This window comes from Bactrocera tryoni, chromosome 2 (genome assembly GCF_016617805.1).
Source record: "Bactrocera tryoni isolate S06 chromosome 2, CSIRO_BtryS06_freeze2, whole genome shotgun sequence".
NCBI lineage: Eukaryota > Metazoa > Arthropoda > Insecta > Diptera > Tephritidae > Bactrocera > Bactrocera tryoni.
In genome coordinates, this window is record NC_052500.1 from 70,943,078 (window position 1) to 70,966,669 (window position 23,592).

The 23,592-nt window shown below is 40.1% G+C and overlaps 1 protein-coding gene across 1 annotated transcript; it reads left to right on the forward strand.

Moving 5' to 3' along the window:
• The first annotated feature begins 12,639 nt into the window (after nucleotides 1-12,639).
• Nucleotides 12,640-20,847, forward strand: LOC120767894 (HEAT repeat-containing protein 1 homolog). The gene is made up of 4 exons (XM_040094231.1): nucleotides 12,640-13,895; nucleotides 13,993-14,249; nucleotides 14,317-18,174; nucleotides 19,591-20,847. Exons 1-4 carry the CDS (start codon nucleotides 12,730-12,732, stop codon nucleotides 20,739-20,741), a joined length of 6,432 nt encoding a protein of 2,143 aa, XP_039950165.1. The 5' UTR covers nucleotides 12,640-12,729; the 3' UTR covers nucleotides 20,742-20,847.
• Nucleotides 20,848-23,592: the final 2,745 nt, after the last annotated feature.

The window sequence follows — 23,592 nt, forward strand, 5'->3', positions numbered from 1 at the left end:
ACGAAATGATGGCCACGATAGTCGGGTCTATATATATGACTAAATTGTATCAAGATTTGCAGACTCAGATATATTTTTCGAAAATCAAATATTTTATGCTAATACCTAGTACAATAACAATATTTTGCAGTTTACCCCTTCTAGACAGAAATGTTTTTTGAGGTTGAGGAAGTTGAGCCGAGTACCACAAGGAAACTTTGTAGAAACCGATTTTATATGACTTGCAATCTTGCAAGATAATCGTAAAAAGATAATCTTCTCAGCTTGTGAACTACGCCCATGTATGTTTTTACCCTGTACAGGTGATACTAAGCTCACCGTGAAGTTTGTAACACCAAAAAGGTAACGTCGGAGCCCCTCTTAGTTATACAAGTATATATAAATGATCAGATCTGAGTAGATTTAGCCATGCCCGTCTGTATCTTTGTATATATGCAAACCAGTGACTTAGCTTTAGAGCTATCGATATAAAATCTTGCACATGCCTTTTTCTCCCCAAAAAGCTGCTCATTTGTCAGAATCGCCGATATTCGACAACTATAAGGCATAGCTACCATACAAACTGATCGATAAAAGGTCAAGTCTTTGTATTGAAAACTTTGTTAATTGATAAGATATCTTCACAAAATTTGATACGGTTTATTTTCCAAGTCAACGCTACAAACCCCAAAAAAATTGTTTAGATTGGACCACTATAGCATATAGCTGTCATACAAACTGAACGATCAAACTCAAGTTTTTGTATGGAAAACATTTTTATTTGGCAAGATATCTGCACGAAACTTGGTACAGATTATTTTTCAAGACAACGCTATAATTTTCAAACAAATTGTTCAGATCGAACAACTATAACATACAGCTGTCATACAAACTGACCGTTCAAAATCCAGCTAAGAAGTCTTTATGCAATTGTATGCTATAAGAAATGCATCTCTGAAGGGTATTATAACCTCAGTGCTGCCAAACTTTACTTTTTTCTTGTTTTCCACAAATTCTCACCTCAAATAATTTTTATTTTTCAAAATCCAGGTGCCAAGTTGTATTAATATTTGTTTAAATTTCGATATAATTGTACTTAAGTCCATATGTATAAGTAATTAAGCATGTATGTATGTGTGTACAGACACACAAAAGAAAGTTTTGCGCCACAACTTTTGCACACGGAAACTTTGCACCGAGCGCACCACACACTCAACCACCGGAAATCCACCTTGTATGCTTTGATTGGTGATTTAACTGCCGCAGCGGGGGTAAATTGGCGGCAGTGGAATGCAATAATGTCGCTTACCATTTATTTGCCTCAGCCGGTGTACTGCTGTTGGCCACCACTACAACAACACCAGCACACATACTCCACCACCCATCAGTTGGCAAGCGCTTACCCTTCTACGTCAGAGTGGCAATGCAAACCCGCCTCCCTTAGCACATAATTTATAAGCAGTATATCCATACACATGTGTGTGTGGCTGTGTGTGTGCTGGCGTTCACCTGCCTGCTTTGGCATTTGCTATGCTGTGTTCCCTGCTTTAATTAATTGCTTTTGTCATCACTTTGAATCTTGACATTACATCGTTACCAATTTGCTTAATAGTTATCATTATTGCTATTGTTGTTGTTGCTTTCGCTATTGTTGTTGTTGATATTTCATTTGTTTTTGTTGCTATTTTCTCAGTTCGGCTCTTCAGTCGGTTAATTGCCGATTTCCTTCTTTTGCTGTGAGTTGATTTGTAATTTATAAAGTTTAATTTATTATGCTTAACCCTGTCAAGGCGAATGTATTATTTATTAAACATTGATTTAAGACACTAACAATTTGTTGTAGGCCATTAATCTTTATGGATGGTGAATGCAAAGTGAAAGCTAAGCATTTAAATATTCAACATAACCTTAAACGATTATAGAGGTAGGAAAAAATAAATAAATTTTGAGCTGTTAAAAGACATAAGACCCAGTAGGAAGAAACCCTTCTTCTTCTTCTTAATTGGCGTAGACACCGCTTACGCAATTATAGCCGAGTATAGCCGAAGAAACCCACTATTTTTCCAAATACATGACTTTAGTAATATGGATCTCGCGTTGTAAAGATGGGATAAGGTTACGTTATATGCCGTTAGAAAGATAAAAATTTCGTAGTAAAAGTCCTCTCAGACAGTTTTTAGATTGCTTGACTCAGTATTGTTAGAAAATGAGTCAAAGATTGACACCAGGAAAGGGAAAATAAAAAATATTTACAGTGTTTCTTCACTAAAGGCGGAAACGTAAACCAGACAGCTGAAAATGTGAATAGTATTTACAATTCTCATAATATAACAGCCAATCACAGCAAATTTTGATTTCATGGATTCCATTCCGGAAATTCTTATGTCAAAAACTAAGTCGTTTCGGTAGAAAACTTGTCGAAGCCGATAAAATAAGTAAAACCATACATAATGCACTGTATTTATTGTCCAGGAACTAAAAACCCGTTTAGAACCATTCAAATAAGGTTGGATACAAAAAGAAGCTCGGAACCGCATTTTCATATTCGTAACGCTGCTGATACGTAACAGAATCGTTCAATTTCTGAACGGATGGTTACTGGTGATGAATAGTGTGCTACTTATGAAAACGTTCAGTGAAATCGGGTGAGCGAATCACTGTGAGCTGGCGTAAACGGTAACCAAGCCAGACTCGACGTTCATAAAGGTTTTGCTATGTGTTTCATGGGATTGCCAGCGAATCCAACTTCTGCTGTTTCTCAATGATCAAATTCTTTATTCGGAACTCAAGTGGCAACAATTTGACCGTTTGACGTAAGCAGTTGCCCAGAAGCGGTCAGCTTTGGTCAAAAGGAAAGGAATTTTGTTTCATTAGGACAACGCCAGACAACACACAGCGTAGTAACTCACCAGAAGCACCGTGAGCTTAGTTGGGAGGACATTTTGCCTTCCACTTTATAGCCCGAAGTAGGTACCAACTGATCACTGTTCTTGATATCGGTTCTTGAATATGATAAATGATTTTTTTGTTGAAAAATTCGTCTCAGGAGAAGTTCGAGAGTAAATCGACTTTTCCAGGTTGTTGACAATAGGGATGAGGGTTTCAGATCATTCTAACTACGTTAAATAAAGCGTCCTTTTTTAATGAAAAAATAACAAATATTTTTGGAAGACCTTATATTACGATGAGTTCTTCCGATTTATGACCATAAATATGGTTGCGGAACTAATCGGAAGGTCATGTATTGCGTAATATCTCCTGTAATACTAGACTTTTAATTTTTATTTATATAGCTCTTCAGCCAAAGATCAGTTTAGTCCGAAGCCAAAAAGAAACTTTCGACGGTTTTAGAATTCCCAGAGAAAGCTTCACTATATTGCGGAGCAGAGAGCTCGCAAAGAAACTTTCGGCAGTTTTGGAATTCCTGCAGAAAGCTCTACTATATTCGGAGGGTAGACAGCTCGCAACTTATCAGGTTTCACATAGTATGTCGGTATGGCTCTTCATTTCTCGAATAAGCTTGGAAGAAAAATTTTATTTAAGTCAATATTCTTTCATCTTCGTGTATAAAATCTTCTCTGAACAACTTTTACCACACATACTCTCTACAAGGATTACACTTCTTCGAAAGAACGAATACACAGCATCGCTATTTATTTCATCGAGCTACTTCAATATAACATTTATTGATGCCTGAGAGCAACTATGAGCAACTATGGAACTGGTCGCATTCCCGCTGTTTTCTTCTTACTGGATACCTGCGCCTCACGTGGGCTTACCGAACGCTGTCAACTACTAGCGACTATGCCAACGTAAAGTCTCTCTGGCCTGAAATAAATCGCAAGACGTCTACTTAGTCCTGGGCTCAAGACAAAATATTTTGGATCTGACAGCTTCAAGTATCTAGGTAGTATTAGCGAGAGAAGAAATAAAGCACCTAAATTGATTTCTGATGGGTTTAAACAGTTTTTTCTATATAAAAAATACAAATTCAACCGATTTTCTTGGGTCGGTATAGGCAGAGAGCACGAAACTTTTGCAGAAAGTTCGCTATGCATTAAGTCCTTCGATTGAATGCGTGAGCGTCCTTGCTTCCGAGGTCCACCCAAGGATCACGAAGAATCTTTGTTTGTGGACTCCAGGTACTTTGTCTTGCCATCGCTGACTGTTTTATTGTTAAGGCCTGCGATATCCAGTAGATTTTAGAGTATACAGTGTCTCCGCGGTTCAGATTAGCGGCATATTTCTCTTTTTCTTAGCATTATATTGAAAATATTCACGAGAGAGAATCACTCTGTTTAAAACCTTGTTTGATATTGAACGGTCGAAAAGGTTCTACCCGATGTTAAAGGAGATGATGCTTGTTCTTAACGTCGTTGAGTTGCACAGAGATACCAATTTTAGATATGACGTTGAATATACAGCTCCTTTCAGTGCTGTCGAAAATGGTTTGAGATCGACAAAAAGGTGATGTGTGTCGATTTCTTTGTCAAGGTCTTCTCCAGGATTTGAGGAATTGTAAAAATCCGATCTATGATGGATTTGATAGGTCTAAAGCCACACTGATAAGATTCAATCAGTTTATTTACAATGAACTCAAGCCTTTCTTACAGTACTGTTGAAAGAACCTTATATGCGATATTAAAAAGGCTGATTCCGCAAACTTCGAGATCTCTCTTCTTGTGGAAAGAGCAGAGTATACTCAAATTCCAATCATTGGACATGTATACATACGTTCGCGTCTTGCCAACTCCTCGCCGTTGGCTTTACACAGCTCAGCTGGTAATTCATCGACCAAGCGAACTTTTCAATAAAACTGTTCCTTTTTTCACGACCAATTCATTCGTGGATTGGATTAACTTACTTTAAGAAAACTAAAGTCTAAATATCATATAGAAAGTCTAGAAGTTGATCATCATAGATGTGTTGCTGTCATTTAAAGAAACTCCAAGTCCTTTGGAGCTTTGTCGGACAAGCTTAAACTTGATAGACTTAAGTCGAAAAATCTAGTCCTTTGGAGCTTTCTCGGACAAGCTTCAACTTGATAGACTTAAGTCGAAAAATCTAGTCCTTTGGAGCTTTGTCGGACAAGCATGATGATAGATTTAAGTGAAAACTCTAGATACATATTCTGAGAGAAGTCGCTATCTAAAACACTAAACTCTCAATCTGGGGTTTGTTTAGACATATCTCTTTGGCAGAATAAAAAGAAAGAGACAATTTTTTCTGAGGTAATATGAAGAGTTTTGAAGCTGTCGAGCTCCAGACGATTTAAAGTAATTATTTAAAATTCTCGCTTGACTATCGTATATGAATTGACTTCTTCATACTCGTATTAACCGACACTCTACATAAACTAAACAATCAAAAAAAAAAACAAAAAAAGGTTTACAAAACAACTCCATTAAAACAAGCCACAAACAAGAACGCATGCATGATAATGGCGGGCATATTTATGACATTATTGGCGGCTTCACGGTACACGCGGTTATGCAACCATACTTATATACAAGTATATTTACACATTCATAAGTAGATTCATATTTAGGAGGACTTATAAAAAATCAAAACAAGGGTTGTCGCCGAAACACAGTAAATCAAATAATCAACTAGCAACGCGTCGGTCACGTGTCGCACGACGCACTTCCATAACGGAAAACACAACAAAACGCAAGCGGAAATCAGCAATGCATGTAGTTCCCAGGCATTTGCCACGCCACCACTACCCCGCTCCTTGGACGGCAGCCAACACTTTTTGAATAGCGGAAAAAGATTTTTAAGTGTTATTATTTTTGAACAAGTGTTCGACCAAACGGCCAGTGGAACAGGTTGATAAGCCGGTTAAGGACTGCTGCCAACATACAGACATACAAATAATATTGTTAAGTAGAGTATGTGAGTTTCTTTTTTGCTAAAAGCCAGTGTGATTTGTGGTGCGTGTGTCGGGGGATTTCGAGATTGAGTTGTGCCTGTCGTATCGTGAGATGGTATCGGCAATTTGCGAACGCCCGTCTGATTGCAAATGTGTGTGGGTAGGATTACAGTGATAATGCAATAATTGCAATTTGAAAATATATTTCAATAATGAAAATGCTGGAACTAAGAATTTAAAAATAAAAAAAAAATTATTAAAAATATATTTACAGTTATGTATATAACCAAGAAAAGCGGTGATTTCGGCTGCTTATACCCTTCACAGATGCATAAAAGGGAATAAAAACACCTTTTTCTTGATTTTGATCGTTCAGTTTGTATGACAGCTATATGCTATAGTGGACCAATACAAAAAAATTATTTGCAGATTATAGCGGAAATAATTCATTTACAATTTTATGAAGATATCTTGTCAAATAAGAAAGTTCTTCATGCAAGAACTTGATTTTGATCGGTCAGTATGTCAGCTTTATGCAAAAGGGTAAAACTGAGCGTGGTAAGGTTGCGCCCAATGAACCTCCCGCGAAGAGGTGAGAAGTAAGAGCCAGTAAGATTCTGATTATGACGTACTGGAAACCCGAAACGGATCAGTTTGACAAAGGCCTGGTGAGGGCAGTATTCTGTCACCTCAGTAGGTAAGAGTGACATTTTACCAAAATGGCTAGCAGGCTAATACTGTTCTCACCTCCGTCTCGTTAAGACCCTGACGGTCAAGTACGTTTAATGCACGTCGCCATAATTTTTTTTTGGACGCACAAGTTCAGTTGAGACGAACTCCTGATTCGTGCCCAAACCTGGCTCAGGACATAAGCTCCCATAAGGACATGAGTGAACCCTCGCGTGGCATCCCTGCTTGCACAGATAATCACGAGGTTCATACCGCTACAACGTGCGGAGAAAGCGGCTTGAAGCGGAGATTCCCAAAAAAAATTAATATACCGCAACAACAACAAAGAACCGAACTGAAAGAACACCAAAATAAAGCTGGCCAAGACGAGAAATACGGGATCGTCTTCCGTAGAAGCAGTAGGATACTTAGATCCACTCCAAAACAACCAGAGAAAACTCGAAAAAATACAGCTTCAAGCGAAACTCTGGTCACATAAGCACCACCGGCAAAACAAGGAGGAGGGAAGAATACTCCAACAGAAGAGCAATCAATAGAAAAGTGGAAGAATACATATCATATAAAATATGAAGATGGCGATGGCAAAACAAAAGAATGGATGTTAAGAATGTTATGGCACAGCTAGAAGAGCTCTTCGACGTCATCAAGAGTTGCCACATCAGCCGGCACATTGCAGAAAATGAAAAAAAAAACGGAAACATCTAAGCAGACGCATCATTACCCCCCGAAATGGCGTGCGATAAGTCATGTGGAGCCTCGTGAAGCAGTGCGACCACGAAATAAAAACGACTACAAGTGGAAGCAAGAAAGTTCCACGCAAACGAAGGAACGGTGGAGGAAGCACATAAAAACGCAAAAGAGAGACAACAAGGGAGGAATACAGCTGCCAGTCAGAGAGCAATAATAGGCCTAAACGACAATCAGTGGCCTTGTTCATAAAGCCAGCAGGATGTAATAGCTAGACTGAGGTCCTTAAGAATATCCATAGCAAGGTAGATCTTAAAGAAACAGAGGTGAAGATCAAAGGAATCCACAAAACAAGAGCCGAGACCCTACTATTTGAGCTGGAGAAGGGACAGTCAACGAAAGCCAGCTTCTGCGAGGCACTCAAGACCACCCTTAAAGAATCTGCCTACCTTAAATCAAAGTCTACTATAGAGATTAGAGACCTAGACTCACTTACAACAAAAGAGAAAGTAGTAAAGGGACTGAAAAAGAAGCGCTAAAGGACCACATCGAAGGTTTGACGATAAGCGCATTAAAATTAATAATAAATAATACTCAAAAATCTTTTCAAAAAAATGTAGCTACGCACACATATGTATATAAAATACTTACAAGTCAAAACTTTAAGCATAACCACACATTTCACAGTAATATCACTCAAAACTTTTCGTAGCTGTCATAATTAAAACTATTAGCAGCTCGCACCGAACACACAAGAGGCATAAAACCAAATGGTGGAACAGCAAACAATTGTCCGACAAAGCATTTGTACGCAAATTAACAAAACTTTTAAGTATAATTGTGCTAAATTAGTTGTCAGCGTCAAAATGTGCCACTAAAGGACTAAACTTTACATCGGTTGCTAGCTCGTAGGGCTGCCAACGCGCCACAGCTTGTAGCTGTAAGTTGTCGCTTGCGGCACAGCAAAGTACTCGCCATTATTTTGGTGGGCTGCTGTGGTCGAAAGAGGTTGTAATGCTGCGCTCTAGTATGTCTGCTTGAAATTGTTGGCCAAAAACATCACCATAAAATGAAAATAAAAGTGAGGTTATATTAGCTCTCTGTGACTTTATAAATTGTGAGTTTGGCCTTAAAGTACTTAAATACAGCTGCGTGCATAAAAATGTGACCCCGGCTAGGTTGCGCTAACGAGAAATTAACCATTTTAGTGGCAGATTTTAATTGAAGAAATCTACACTGGAGAATTTTTACTGTATTAAAACTAACATAATATAGTCTAAACTTATTAGATCTTATTTAGAGTGCCTACCAGAGGCCAAATCTCTGTTATTATTGATACTATAATTACACAAATAACTCGAAAAATGCTGTCGAATTTACAGCTCTTGGCCGTATAGGAATCCGATCCCGCTCCCATTACGTTAATCCGATTATCTTGGGAACAGAAAAGAGGTGGTCCGTGAATGTCACTTAAAGTTCTTGTTAATGTTGTTGTAACCGTTACCTAATTCCCGTTGGGATGGTAAGGATTAGATAAGTTGTCATCGAAGTCATTCAATGGTAGGCTCAAGAAACGCGCTGTTTCGGCGGGGACGGATAAAAGAGAGGGGTATCAGATGAGAAGGGTTAAATAGGTATGCAAAGAGGTGGCTAGTGTCATGTGGGGACTCGTTGTACGCTGGACAAATGTTTGATATATCAGGGTCGATTCTCTGTAAGTAGGAGTTTAATCGGTTAAAGTATCCAGAACGAAGCTGCGCAAGGGTCGCTCTCGTTTCTCGCAGCAACTCGAGCTCTTCGTCTGCAGTGGGTGGTTGTTTAACTCCAAGTCTCACTGAGAGGGAGGATGTTAATGGCTCCACTATCAATGGCGGGCAGTGCATATGGGAAGTTAGTTGAGTCCGAAATCTGGTCGGCGTATTGTGTTATGTCGTCGACGTAGTTGAGGAATGACCTATTGATGCTTCTACTATGAGAGCAGTTCATAGAGGATTTCGTTGCGAACACCACCTTGCGTAACCCCATCATTAATTCTTCTCAATTTAGAGTTTTTACCTCGAAACAGTACAGAACATTGTCGACCGCTCAAGTAGTCCATAGTCCACTCCAGTTTAGTCCTGGACGGAGCGTAGACTTTTCGATGTGCTACGCTACGAGGATCGCCTTCTCGCTGGTTGATTTTTGGTTGAGACCATGAACCATCTGGGCGTTTATGACGTTAAGTGCTGTAGTGGTGCACTTTTCGAAAGCTATGCTGGTGCTTTGCTAGGCTCAGGTGGTGCGTGAAGGCAGGGAGTAGCAAGGCCTCAAGTGTCTTCACTACTGGTAAGAGGAGAGTTGTCGGACGATAGAGCTCCGCTTTGTTGGCGGGTTTCCCAGGTTTCTGTAATGGGACCACTCTTCCAATTTTCCCCACATCGGGTATTTGAGAGATTGAGGACCTTGATGAGGAGACTTACTCCTGTCGAGCCTAACGGCATTAACATCAGCATGATAATTCCATCAGGCCAATGGATTTGGACGATTTGCCTTGTTGATTATACGCTGAACCTTTTGGCATTTTGCTCAGGAGTCGGATAGCACATCGTTTGGCTTTGTCTACCAAGGGGTGCAGTGTAAATTGCCGGCTACAATAGCTCGCGCATTTCTTCGGGTCCGAAGAGGTATGGTCATTGAATTAGATTTCAACTCGGCCATCATGTCTCTTCGGATTAAATAAAGCCCAAAGCTTACTCAAACCGGTGGAGAGGTTGCAGAACTTCAAGCGCTTAATCCATTTTGTCCGCTTATGTTGATTTACCATTTGCCGAATCGCCAAATTGAGATCCTCAAAATTAATCAAAATAATCATGGGATTCGGCTAGGAAATTGGCGTGGAGTTCTTCGATTCTTCCAGCCGGGGTGAAACGAGCGGTAGCAGCTGCGATCACCTTGCAGAATTAACATTCGCCAACGATTACTTCCGTAGGAATGGGTAGTGCAGTGAAGATGCTTTCATTAAATTTCGTGAAGCCGAACCAATTAGCTTTGTTAAAGTTAACGAAGGTGCGGTTCCCCATACAAATAAAGTAGGGAGGTTTCTCAATCGAGATAATTATGGGCATTGGTCTCTATGTTATGCTATTTATCAAACCAACGCTAGTTGGTAATATCGGGGCGAGCTATTACAGATGCCCATAATTAAAGTTCTTCGTCCATACTTCTACTCAGAGTCAAAGAAGAATTCCAACTTAAGACTTGTAGGAAGAATTCTCCACATAAACCATAAGAATCATCAGAGTGTAACAGAAGTTAACTTTTTTTCTTGTAACAAATATATTTTGAACCACATTTTCTTTTCAAAAACATTGAAATGATTTTTAGAAGGGTTGTTTTATAAAAATAAATATACAAATGTATTTATAATTACGTTCAAAAATTTTTCACCAACAAGTTAATTTATTTACAGCTTAGTTGTGACCCTCAAATGACCCGAATAGTGAGACAAAAGAAAATCACTAAACCGCAATATCATATTTGACTATATTTACAAGTCATTAGTGCAGTATTATTGAGAAATTTAATTAAAAATCAAAATAAAGCGCTCGCTCATCCCTCTTGCGGGAGAAAAAATGCACTTTCCGACGCTGATTCGTAATCTCATCGATGACAGTAGATGGAAGACAATATTCATAAGTTATTAATGTGCCAAGAGAACAAAAGCGATTTGCCAAAATATTTGCCGACCACCACATTAATAACACTGTTATCAACAACAACAACAACAGCATTAGTAGTAGTAGCAGCCAACAAGTAATGCATGCTTATGAATAATAAAGCAAGATACGCAAATCCCCGCAACAAATAATTGAGCCTGCCATGTGATTCATGAAGCATAGCAGTTCATTGATTTTTCTTCTCTAACAACAATATGCACACAGCAGTAAGTGTGGCTTGTGTGCTTTTGCCAGTCACGAGAATAAACCCTCATGCGCCTACGAAACATGTCAGCGGCAATAAACTCGAGAAAGTATACACACACACACATAAACGCACTTATAGTTGTGGAACAAAACAGCTGCTGACAAAACTATTAGCCGGGCGACTTTTTTTTGCCACCTCCAGCCTACTGCATTTGGGCACTCACAGTTTGTGCGTATGTACATATGTATGCATGGCTAGCGCACGTCACAAGGGTAGCTGCTGCCATGGCAGATATGAATTTGAAATCTGTACTGACATGATTTGCAGAAAGCCTTCAGCAGCAAGACAAATAGGTTGTAGTTGTTGTGGATGGCAGGCGGTCCAACATGGCTAGAGTGCAGGAATCAAACTCAAGAGTAAATGATAAATTATTGGGGCGATTGTTAATTTGATGACACTCAAACCGAAACCGGATTATCTTTATGTCCGTCGTATTATTATCGCTTAGCGCTTACAAATAGACAGCGTTTGAGCTGCGATACACATACACCAGCTTTTGGCGTGCAGTTTTGGTGAACAATGGCGGATGAATGAAGCGTTTTATTTTGATTGTTTGGGAGATTTAATACGGCAAAGTCATTTAGTTCGCAAGTATTAAGAAATTAATGCATATTATAGTATAAAAAAGAAGTAATAAGTGAAATGAAGAACTTACTTGTGTTTGCACATACAAAGGGTTATGTATGCTGCTGTGGCTCCCATTGCGTTCGTGTGAATATTACACTTAATACATTATATTTATTGCAATAGCTGTAGACAATACGTTTGAAAAAACTTTACTAACACTTTTTGTCTCTAATAAATGAATTTCGCAAAAATATTTTATATTTGCCATAATTTTGTTTGACATTTGCAATTTTAAAGCAAATTAGCGCAATAAACGGTATTTACAAATGACAACGGAAGAGGATGTATTCAGAGTTGCATAGCGTACTTTTAGCGTAGGCAAAAGTTTGAGTACGCTGATAGAAAAATGCTGTAAATAATATTCTCTACCTTATAGAAAAAATTATGGATACAAATTGTTTGTAACAAAACATTCAATTATTGTAAAAAAGTTTTACTTATGTCAAAAAGAGCTACTTAATTACTAATTCAGTAATTTTTTTAACACATATAACACCCTGTGTTGTGTTTATACTTGAGACATAACAAGCCATGAACACAGCCAACAAAACAGCTGAGCAGAAAACAATGCAGTTTCTTTATTGCAAAAGGGAATTTTTTCATACTGTTGAAATTGACTTCGAATGTATATTATAGAAGGATTATGAACAAATTAGAATTCCTTCTTGAAACCATTAACATATGTGTGCCACTTTACTCTAAAAATATAATAATTCACAAAATTGGTAGTATATAGGGAAAATTTTTAGTTGGGCCAATTTTTTCCCCCTACAATCAAATGTTAACAACATTGCACGAACACGCTCTCACAATTTTTAACGTCCCGCGTGTTTTGCTGCATTTTACAAGTGAAAAACAAAAATCAGTGAATTTTATATAAATATTTAATTAAATAGCAGAAGGTGTTAAAAATGTCGACCTCGCTGCAGGAGCAATTGCAGCGGTTAGCCGTGCCGCAGACTATGACATTGGCTGATTCGCGTTCGAAAGCTTCCGTACTTTTCGATCGCAAAGAAGCTGGCACTAAAACACGGCGTATCATATATGAGATAGGTTTAGCTGGTTTGCAGGAACTCACCGCACTGAATCCCATCTTTCAGACTTTTGAAAATACCCTTTTCAATGAATCCACTATTGAGTTGGAACGTTCCGTTGAGCATACAGATGTTAATAAATTAATCGATCGCAATATCAATAAATTCCTACAACACTTGTCGCCATACTTCTTGTTGCGCCCCACGCTCATGTGTTTGGAATGGTTGATACGTCGTTTTCATATACAAGAATATAATCGCAATGAGCTACTAGCTTTAGCTTTGCCGTATCACGAAACGAATACGTTCATATTAATATTACAAGTAATACGTATTAAACAAGCCGATCAAGAATGGAATTGGTTGCATCCATTGCAGAAACCCGGTGTGCCTGTGCCGAAAACAGTGCTAATCAATCGAGCGGCAAGCGATGTAGCCTTCTTGAAATTCGTTTGTCAAGCGACATTGGACGCTGTAAAAGAGTTGGGCACACGTGCCAACTCGTTGCAAACACAACTGAATTTTTATGCTTCCGTTGTGGTTGGCGCACTTGAGAACGCGGCGGCAGTAGAGGAGTGGCATATAATTACTATACTACCGTCATTACTTAAGGGTCTACAATCTGAAGTATTGGATTTCGCAGCGGCTTCTTATATTGTGGCCACACAATTGGTGGCGCGTACACAGGTAACGCCGAAATTGTGTAATGCCTTGTTGGAGCGTGCTGCGTCTGTGTCATTGGAACGTTTACGCCAAACAGCGGTCTTATTTCTGGTTTTCCTGTTCGATAAACAGCATCGCGCTAAGCCGCATTTCAGTGACAATACTTTATTGCATTTGGCAACACAAAAATGGTTTATCGCGAATTTGGCCGCCTTAGCTAAAGGCAATGTATATTTGCATGCATTGTATGTAGCGTTGTTGCAACAAGCGCTTAGCGCCATACAAGCTGAGCACAAAGATTCGGAAGCTTTAAAATCCTTTCTGGAACGTTTATTAAATGAGGTGGCGCTAAATGATGATTCGGCGCAGGAAATAATTAAGTAAGTGCTTCTAATTTGTTTTTAAATGTTTATTTACTATTATAGTATAGTTTCACACATCACATACACACTATATATGTAAATTTTTTTGTTTTAGCGCTTTTCTCAATGCATACGAAGAGCAGCCGCTGTCACCGCAGAAAGCGTTACAGGACGGTGAAATGATTGAGCTCAGTTCGGATGACGACGAGGAAATGGTAGGTAATAATAGTAATTTCCAAGCGTGGTATTCTGAATACTTGCGCAAGCTCGAACGAAAATATCCCGTCGCATTCGATCACACCATAAAAGAGGGTCTAACCTCAAATTCACAAGAATTCGCGAACAAACGCAGTGTGCTTAAAATGGCCTTAGGTAAATAACATATGGTTCTTATTGTTATTATTTACTAGAATTGAATAACTTGGTGAAAAATTTGCAGGTTTCCGTTTGAAAACGTTTGATCCAAGCGCCACAGATATCTACGAACAACTCTACCACCACACAGCCAAAATACGCGCCTTTGCCGTGCAAACGCTCTTAGTAAATTTGCGCGATTACAGCGCGCGTCCACAAAATATGCATTTACTGCGAGAATGCCTCGCCGACCGCATAGCTGACGACAGTGAATTGGTTGTTACAGAAATCTTGAAGCTACCAACCGCAGAATTTGTGCAAGTGTTAGGCGCTGATAACGTAGCCGAAGCTTTAATTGCCATTTTGAATAAAGTGCAGCAAGACGCCGAGCACTGGGCGCCACTAACAGCAGTGACCGTGCAGCATTTGACAAGCCGTGAGATTGTGGAGACTTACGACACTAACATAATACTGTTAGCTTTAATGCCGCTGCTCTTCCCAGACAGCAGCAGCAGCAACACCTTTAGGGCCATTACTAGCATACTTAAAAGTCCGCTAAGCGCGAAGATTGGCTTCTTGCAAGAGCTGAAACTGGTGCGCGATAGTGAAAGCTTTAATGCAGTGGAATTCAAAAAACAATTTCTCGATGTTATATCCAAATCAACAGCTACACCGACGGGTTTGAGTCTCTTCCGCAGCGCAGAGACGCATGGCGAACGTATCTTCAAAAACGCTTTACATTTTTCACACTTCTTGTTGTTGGCCACTGCGTGCTTGAAAACTGATTTGACTGGCACCGAAGCTGGTTACATATTCACACAAATACGCACCACCTACCGACGCTTTCGCGTGCGTCAACTCGAAAGCAAACAATGGGATATGGTGGAAAAAGAGAAATGCATACCGTTGCAATTGTTCTCCGATTTTATCGTTTCGCTAGCGCAGCATACACATTTCGAGCATCTCTTCGAGTGGGAGCAAATACACGATGATCTACGCACATTTTTCGACATTTTCAACCTACTCGCCGAAGAGGGTTTCCAACAAAGCAAAGCGGCCGCACAGCAAACCGAATGGTTGCGTACGCTGAAAGAAGTTTTCGACCACATCTTCGACAACGCGCAGCAAAAGTTGGAATTCCTCAGCAATTTCTATGTATACGAGAGCAATGCTGCACTCGGCGCCGACTATGCGCTGCTGCGTTTGCGCGCCTTCAAGCTAACCAATGCGCTTTTCAAAAATAAAAACAACAAGTTGCATATCAACACCTCACACGTGTTTCGCATAGCCAGCGCCTTGAATGCGCCCTGGGAGACGATGCGCCTGCAAGCGCTCGAAACGCTACAAGTGCTGAAGGCGTGCACGCAACTAAGCGCGCCGCTTCAACACTTTGTCGACAGCATACTGGCACGCAGCTACGAGTTTAGCATGGATCATGAGCAATTCCCACTCATACTCTACACCATACTGAAGCCGACGCATAAGAAGCAACAGCCGCAAAGCTTGAAAGTACTGCGCGAAATTGTGCAGCTAGTCACCGCCGAGGATGCGCTCCAACATGCCGCATTCACCGCGCAGATACTGAAGACGCTCAAGCATATAGACGATGCCAGTTTGCTGGCCGACTTGATACCGCTGGGCGCGCGCACGCTCACGCAGACGCACGTCGAGGACGCTTTGTTGTTGTTGCCGCAACCCTACAGCATCATATTGCAATTGATATGCGATCGCTTTGAGCATCAAACTATCGGAACGGTGCTGTTGGATCAACCGTCCGCTTGGCAATTCATCGTGCAGCTATTCGGCGCGCACAATGTGTACATACAACATGGCGGCAAATTGCGCGCGGTGCCGTGTGTGCTGCTCGAGGCGCTCGACGAGTACTGCTACGAGCAGATACCGCAAAATTACAAAACCGACTTGATCAAATTGATTGTGCAAACGATGGCCGCCACCGATACCGATGCCGTCTTCTTAAGCGCCAATAAATTGTTGAAGCGTTGCAGCATCAACTGCGCGCCATTGGTGGAATTGTTGGCGCAAATGTCGCGCATTGTCGAAAACAACGAGGCGAGTGCTGGCGCGGCGGCTAAGCGTAAGTCAACGCCCACATCGGCAACCAAGCGCGACGCGCAAGCGCAAAACCAACTCACAACGCAAGTCACCACCAAGGCGTGGAAGCAGGGCGTCGCCTTGTTGGAACTGCTCGAGCACAAGAAGAAGCTCGAGGAATCCGAGCAGCTGTTGCCCGCGCTCTTCGATTTGCTGCGCTTCTGTTTGGAATTGGAGGAGCAAGCTGTGGTGGAGTACACCAAACAGCTGACGCTCTCTACGCTGCTGCATTGCTGTCAGCTGGCGCAAGCGTCCGGCGTACAATTGGCGGAAGTGTTGCCCAAGTCCACGTTCCGCATTGATTTGATTGTGCAGTGTGTGCGCGGCGCGCAAAATCCACAAACACAAAATAATGCTTTGCTGTTGTTGTCTCATTGCGCGGCGCTCTTTCCGCACCAGGTGCTGCATAGCGTTGTGGATGTCTTCACATTTATGGGCTCGTCGGTGGTGCGTCACGACGATGCCTTCAGCTTTCATATCATCAACAATGTGATCGAATCGATCGTGCCGATCTTGGTGCGTTCAGGGCATGCCGACGGTGCGGTGGATAACACGAGCACCGTGGAGCTAGTCATACCGGTGCTGAAGGTGTTCTCCGACATACTCTTGGATGTGCCGGAGCACCGACGTTTGCCACTCTACAGCAAGCTCCTGCTGACGCTCGGCGCCGAGCAGTTTTTATGGATTTTCTTATGCATCGTCTTCGAAGCGCATGTGCTGGAGGATGAGAAGCAACGTCTTTTGCAGCGCAAGCACAAGAATGATAAGCCCAGCGGCCCAGCAGCCGCGGCTGCCGAGAAGTATTCCAAACGTGTGGAAGTCTGTCTGGAGCTGACCAACCAATTTGCACCCGAAATTACGCTCGACACTTGCATTGAGCTGCTCGGTTATATCAAATCATTGCCCATGGATAAAGCGGATACCGAAGGCGCTAAAGGCAAAGCAAAGAAAGCTATCGACACCACCGAGCAGTGCCTGTTCGATGTGAAATGTCGCACCGCCAAACAATTGCGTCACTACAAATACGTAATTATGCAATACCTTTCGGGTATTTCGAGTTCACCGCAATTTTTGCGTAAGATCGCCATGCTCAGCGATGCCGAACAGTTGGCCATAAAGCCATATTATCAAAATTTCATCATAAAAACACTCACGTACATACCGTTAGTGAATACAGCCATCGAAACTGTTGAGGAAACATCACAATTGAAATTCTGGAAAGTCATACTCCATCATCTGCACGATGTGTTGGACAATGCCATCTCATTGCTGTCCCCCGACATGTTCCTCGTGGTCGTATATGGTCTCATGCGTCATCAATTGGTCTCCATACGCAAGAAAGTCATCGAGTTGCTTATTAATAAACTACAACAACGTGATGGCTACTTCGATCGTAGTGATCCGCAAAATTTCTATAATCTCCTAGAGCCGCTTAGTGATATCACCATGGGCATACTGACCCAACACGAGTCGTCGTCCGCCACACCGGGCACAGCTTCACCTTCCACGCCCACCAATGAGTTGGTTTTCCTCCAGCAGACCGCGCTCATTGCCATCAAGCTCTTATCGAAAATGTTTGCTTTGCAACATATTAAAGAGTTCAAGGAAATACTCGCTCATCTTATCAAGGTGCTGAAGCAACGTTCAAAGATTTCGAAAATTGTCTTGGCTACAGTGGTGCTCACCATTATAGAGATCTCTTCGAATTTGAAGGCTCACTCGTTGGCTTTGCTGCCGAAATATATGCCTCAAATGATAGAGATTCTACAGGATCAAGCGAAACTGGTGCAGTCTCAGCTGCCGGATAATGTCTGCATTGCTATTATAACGGGTAAGTGACTACAACATGAAAAATAAACTTCAAAAGTGCGAAAATCTTAACCTCAACTTGCTCAAAAACTTCAAAAGTTCTACAGTGCCTTGAAAAAATATAAAAATTAATCTTCTCGGGCTGTAAAGATTTAGGTTAGAATGAAACAAAGTCAAATTAGTTTGGGTAAAAGAGAGAGAAAATATTTCTGAACTCCGTAAAAAAGTATTTCGGAAGAGAATTCCTAACCCGAAACAGGTGGATTTAGGTTAGGATGAAACAAAGTCAAATTAGTTTGGATAAAAAAGAGAGAAAATATTTCTGAGCTCCGTAAAAAATTATTTCGGAAGAGAATACCTAACCTCAAACAGGTGGAAACGTTCAGAAGCTTTGCAGTACCTAGAAATAAGTTTTATTATTTCTGTTTTTATCTCCTTAGCGTTCTTAATGTACTCTTGAGTATGAAGATTTAAGTAAGGATGAACCAAATTCCAATTAGTTTGTATAAAAGCTAGAAAATATTCCTGAATACTAATAAAAGTTTTCAGGAACTAAATTCCTAACCTCAAACTTGAGGGCACAATAGACCATAGTTCGGAGTGCAAGGTCTTGATTTTTCTATCTATCTAACCTCAAATGTTTGGAAAACTTCAGAAGCTATACAACGCCTGGAAATAAGCTTCAATAATAATCTCCTTAGACTACTACAAGTTTTCATGACAGTGCAAATCTAGGTTAAGGTGAATCAAATCAGTTTGAATAAATCAGAAGAAGAAACTGAACTAGAAGAAACATCGAAAAAGAGGCTTTAAAACGCTTCAAAAATCAAAAACCTCTTCGAGATTCCACTTAACCCATAAAAGAGATTGGGCTCTCCGAGCTGGAAGTTAGCTATAGAATTTCTTTTCATATTAAACACATCGGGAGGCTTGGCAGTATGGAAACAGAGCAAAATGAGTACTGATAACATAGTGTTGGCTTCGACCGTTCCCACTAGAGTCGGTTCTACAAAATCGGAACGAATCGATCGAATTTTTATTCGGCCCAAGACTGGCAACTTGGCAACATTCCTTCAAATTACTTCCGGAATGCTTTTTTGGTCGCTATGAAAACAAAAAAGTTGGGGACTTCAGTTTAGGTGCCTTGTAGAAGTCAAGAAAACAGAGTGAGATGAAAACGAAGAAACTGTGTTCGTTTCTAAACTAAATTCCAGGTCGATATTTCAATAACTGAGGACCTAGTTCGTGTATATTCAAATAGACGGTTGGACAGACAGACGGACATAGCTAAATTGACTGAGCTTGTCACGCTGCTCATTTATATAGGGTCGCGCTTTCTTTCACGATGTGACCCAAACTTAATATACTCTGTTCAGGGTATAAAAACACTTGTCTTTCATTAAAACTTAAAATTAACATTTCTCGGAATTCTTTCCAGGCACGCAAAAACTCTTCGAATCGCTGCCACTCTTCCTGGGACCGTATGTCGTCGACGTCATAACAGCACTGAGTACAATTTCCGCCAACATCAGCGCACAACAATCCGAACGTGATCAGCGCGCCGCCACCGCCCTACACCGCATCAGCACAATTTGGTCGAAGATCGCCAGCGATGTGCCGGTGCGTATACTGGTGCCGAGCTGTGAAAAGGCCTATCGCAAGCTAATGGCTGCACACAATTACGCCGATATCGCTGTGCTCATGCAACTACTGCCCGAATGCATAAATAAGACACCAAGCGCCGAACTGACAGCCGTACAAAGCGAATTGGGCGCATTCTTCTTGCACACCCTGGAATTCCGCCTGCAGGTGCGCAACAATTGTGAGCGTGAACGTGTCGCCAGCACTGAGGCGGTCATCATTGACGCATTCGTCACATGGGTGCTGAAACTATCCGAAAGCAGTTTCCGTCCATACTACCAGAAAGTCTACGAATGGGCTATCAAACAGCGGGCAGAACGTGAAACCATACTCACCTTCTTCTTGCTGACAAACAAAATTGCCGAAGCGCTCAAGACGCTCTTCGCGCTCTTTGCACGTGACGGCATCATCGATGATGCGGCGAATTTGCTCAATGAATATAATGCGGCAAAGCAAAATATCGAAGCCGATCAAGAGGCACTCACTAGCGATATTGTCAAATCCATTTTGAGCACGCTCTACACGCTCTTCCTGCACGACAGCAAGGGTTTCGTTAACAATCGACGCTTTGAGGTGCTTATGCAGCCGCTGGTCGATCAGTTGGAGAATCGTTTGGTGTTGGAGAGCGAAGAATTGCAACAGGTTTTGCAGATGTGTGTCGCCCAACTGGCTGCGGCCGTCTCCAATGACATAATGTGGAAGCAACTGAACTATCAGGTGTTGATGAAGACGCGCACCAATGTGCCGGAGGTGCGCATATTGTCCTTCAATTGTTGCCTGGAGATTGCGCGTAAATTGGGTGAAGACTTTACGCCGCTACTGCCGGAAACGGTGCCTTTCGTGGCGGAGCTGTTGGAGGATGAGAATCAACGTGTCGAGAAGAACACACGCAAGGCCGTGCAAGAGTTGGAGAACATACTTGGTGAATCGCTGCAGAGTTACTTATAAGTTTGCTGATAGAAGATTTGAAAAATGTCTCAGAATTTTTAATAAATATTTGACGAAGATCTGCATGAATTAAAGCATCCATGCTGGTTTTAAAATATAACAAGAATCTACTGTCCAAAAATGTTATTATAAAAGTTGGGATTCGGGAGCGTCGTGCATCAATCAAATGCTTGAAAACTAGCTATCATCAATCAAAATTTAAATTTCAAGCACGCATCAATCAAATTAGATATTTCAAGCACGTATCAATCAAGAAAAAAGCACGAGCACTTGTCAATCAAAGTAAATAAGCTATAATTTAGTTTTAAAGCAACATTTCTCAGCATCAAGCAAAGTAATTCCAGCGCAATATCTTCAATCAGAAATTTTTTTTTTAATTTCAAGCACCCTTCAAACAATTGCGCAAGTTATTTAGATGAAATAAGTTTTGGTTTTGTTGAAAATAATTTATAAAACATCAAGCGGGGTACTGCATTGATTTTTTCAACATCAAGAAAAGAAATTCGTGCGTACTGTCATCAATCAAATATTTTAAATTTTATTTTGCATCAATCAGACATTCATATGAAGCTCAAAATCAAAATTTGACCATAAAATATCAATCAAAACAGCAGAACAGTCTTCATGCGAATCATCAATCAATCAATTATTTTAAATTTCATTTTACATTAATCAGACATTGAAATGCACATCAAGCACAAAAGAATAATTTTAACTAAACATCTTCAAACAAAACTGCAGAACAATCTTCATGCGAATCATCAATCAATCAAATGTTTTAAATTCAATTTTACATCAATCAGACATTGACATTCATAACAAGCTCAAATTTTAATTTTACATCAATCAGATATTGAAATCCACATCAAGCACAAAAGAACACGTTTGATTAAAAAACTTCAAACAAAACTGCAGATCAACCTTCATGCAAACCATTATCAATCAATTGTTTTAAATTTAATTTTGCATCAATCACACATTGAGATTTGTTCAAGCTCAAAATAACAGTTTTACCATCAATCAATCAAATGTTTTACAATTAATTTTACATTAATCGGACACTGAAAATGCCATCAAGCAAAGTAGAACAATTTTGACTTAAAATCTTCAATCAAGACTGTAAATCAATCTGCACGCGAACTATCATTAATCAAATATTTTAAATTTCAATTTATATCACTCAGACATCGAAATAAATTTCAATTTATATCACTCAGACATCGAAATGCACATCAAGCATAGCAGAACAATTTTGACTTAAAACGTTCAATCAAAACTGCAGATCAATTTTCATACAAACCATCATCAGTCAAATAGTTGGAATTTCATTTAACCATACATCAATCAGACACTGAAATTGCCATCAGGCATAATGGAGTAATTGTATCTTAAAATCTTCAATCAAAACTATATTTCAATCATTGAATCGAATAAGCAAGATTACATCAATCAAATATTGAGATCTACAAAAAAATGATAAAGGAAAAGCGTATATCAAAATTGAATTCTTGTTATAAGCTATCAATCAAAATAATTCATAATAAATCAATCAAACTAAGCTATAATCAATCAATCAAACTAAACTATAATCAATCAAGTTCAAAATCCCATTGATCAGGTATTGCACTGTTAAAATGCATCAATCAAACATATTAAAATCGCCACATGCCACATTTTTGAAATAATCATATTCATCAATCAAACTTTTTAAATCATTATTATCATCAAGCAAATTGCAGCAGGTAAGTTTTGAAGAACTGTAATGAATTATTTAAGAGTATAGTGATATATAGGCCAGAGTAATCAATTCTCTTTACTCTCTTTGACCTGCCAAATCAAATCGATCGACCGCTTACCACCGAGGATCTAAACCTAGGTTGAATCTTCATCAAAGTCCGGATGCTTGAAAAAGTATATCACACAACCCTCTATTATTTGCGAGTTGAAATTCGAAATTTTGAAATTTCTTGGAGAGTCGGGTTTCTTAAGCTTCTATTAGGGCGAATTTTCATCAGCAAAATAATTCATCATAGACAGCACCAGGTAGTAAACGCTAGTGACTTTAAGGTGGGTGCATAAGTACTCCCAACTAAATTCCATAAGTTCCTGTCGAGTCACTAACAATGTGTGTGTGGCCTGGCGTTGTCGTGATGGAACCAAATTTCTCAAAACTATTCTGGGCACTAGCTTCCATCAGACGGTCAAATGCTGGGTTCGAGGTACTGTAAAGGTGCGAGTTAAGGATTTGGCTGAAAGGAACATCTCATAGTAGATAACTCCCTACCAATCCAACCAAAAACAAAGCAAAACCTTCTTTACCGTCAATCCTGGCTTGACCACCGTTAGCGGCGATTCGTTCAAGATCATTTTCGCTCCACTTTCCATCAATAGCAACGATGCACTTCGAAATTTATTTGATTTTTTTTTCTTATAACATATCTTTTTCCCATTTTATTAAAATGTATGTAATTAAGAGATTTCTACTTCTACTTTTTCTATACTTTATATCAAGAGAAGTTACAGATTTTAGAAATTATGTTTTCTTATGAAACTTTTTTCTTACGAAAAACAAATTTAGCCGAGTTTCAAACCAAATGCATACAGCGGCTTAGTAGAGACACATACCAATTCACTAAAAAATTCAGATTTGGCAATTTATGATATTTTTATACTGAAAAGGCAATATCAAGTTTACCTAGAAGTTTGTAATACTGTAAGAAAACGTCGGAGACCTTATAAAGTACACATTTACATATCATATTGATGTGACGGGCTGAGTCCATTTAGCGGTGTCCGTCTATCAGTTTTTTTATATATCAATCTGAAATTATGCACACGTGCTTTTCTTCCC

Excerpts from the sequence above, each read along its gene's own strand:
- LOC120767894 (XM_040094231.1), top strand. The coding sequence starts at position 12,730 with ATGTCGACCTCGCTGCAGGAGCAATTGCAGCGGTTAGCCGTGCCGCAG. Across the intron at positions 13,896-13,992 it reads TCGGCGCAGGAAATAATTAA|CGCTTTTCTCAATGCATACG; the intron begins GTAAGTGCTTCT and ends TTTTTGTTTTAG. Across the intron at positions 18,175-19,590 it reads CTGCATTGCTATTATAACGG|GCACGCAAAAACTCTTCGAA; the intron begins GTAAGTGACTAC and ends AATTCTTTCCAG.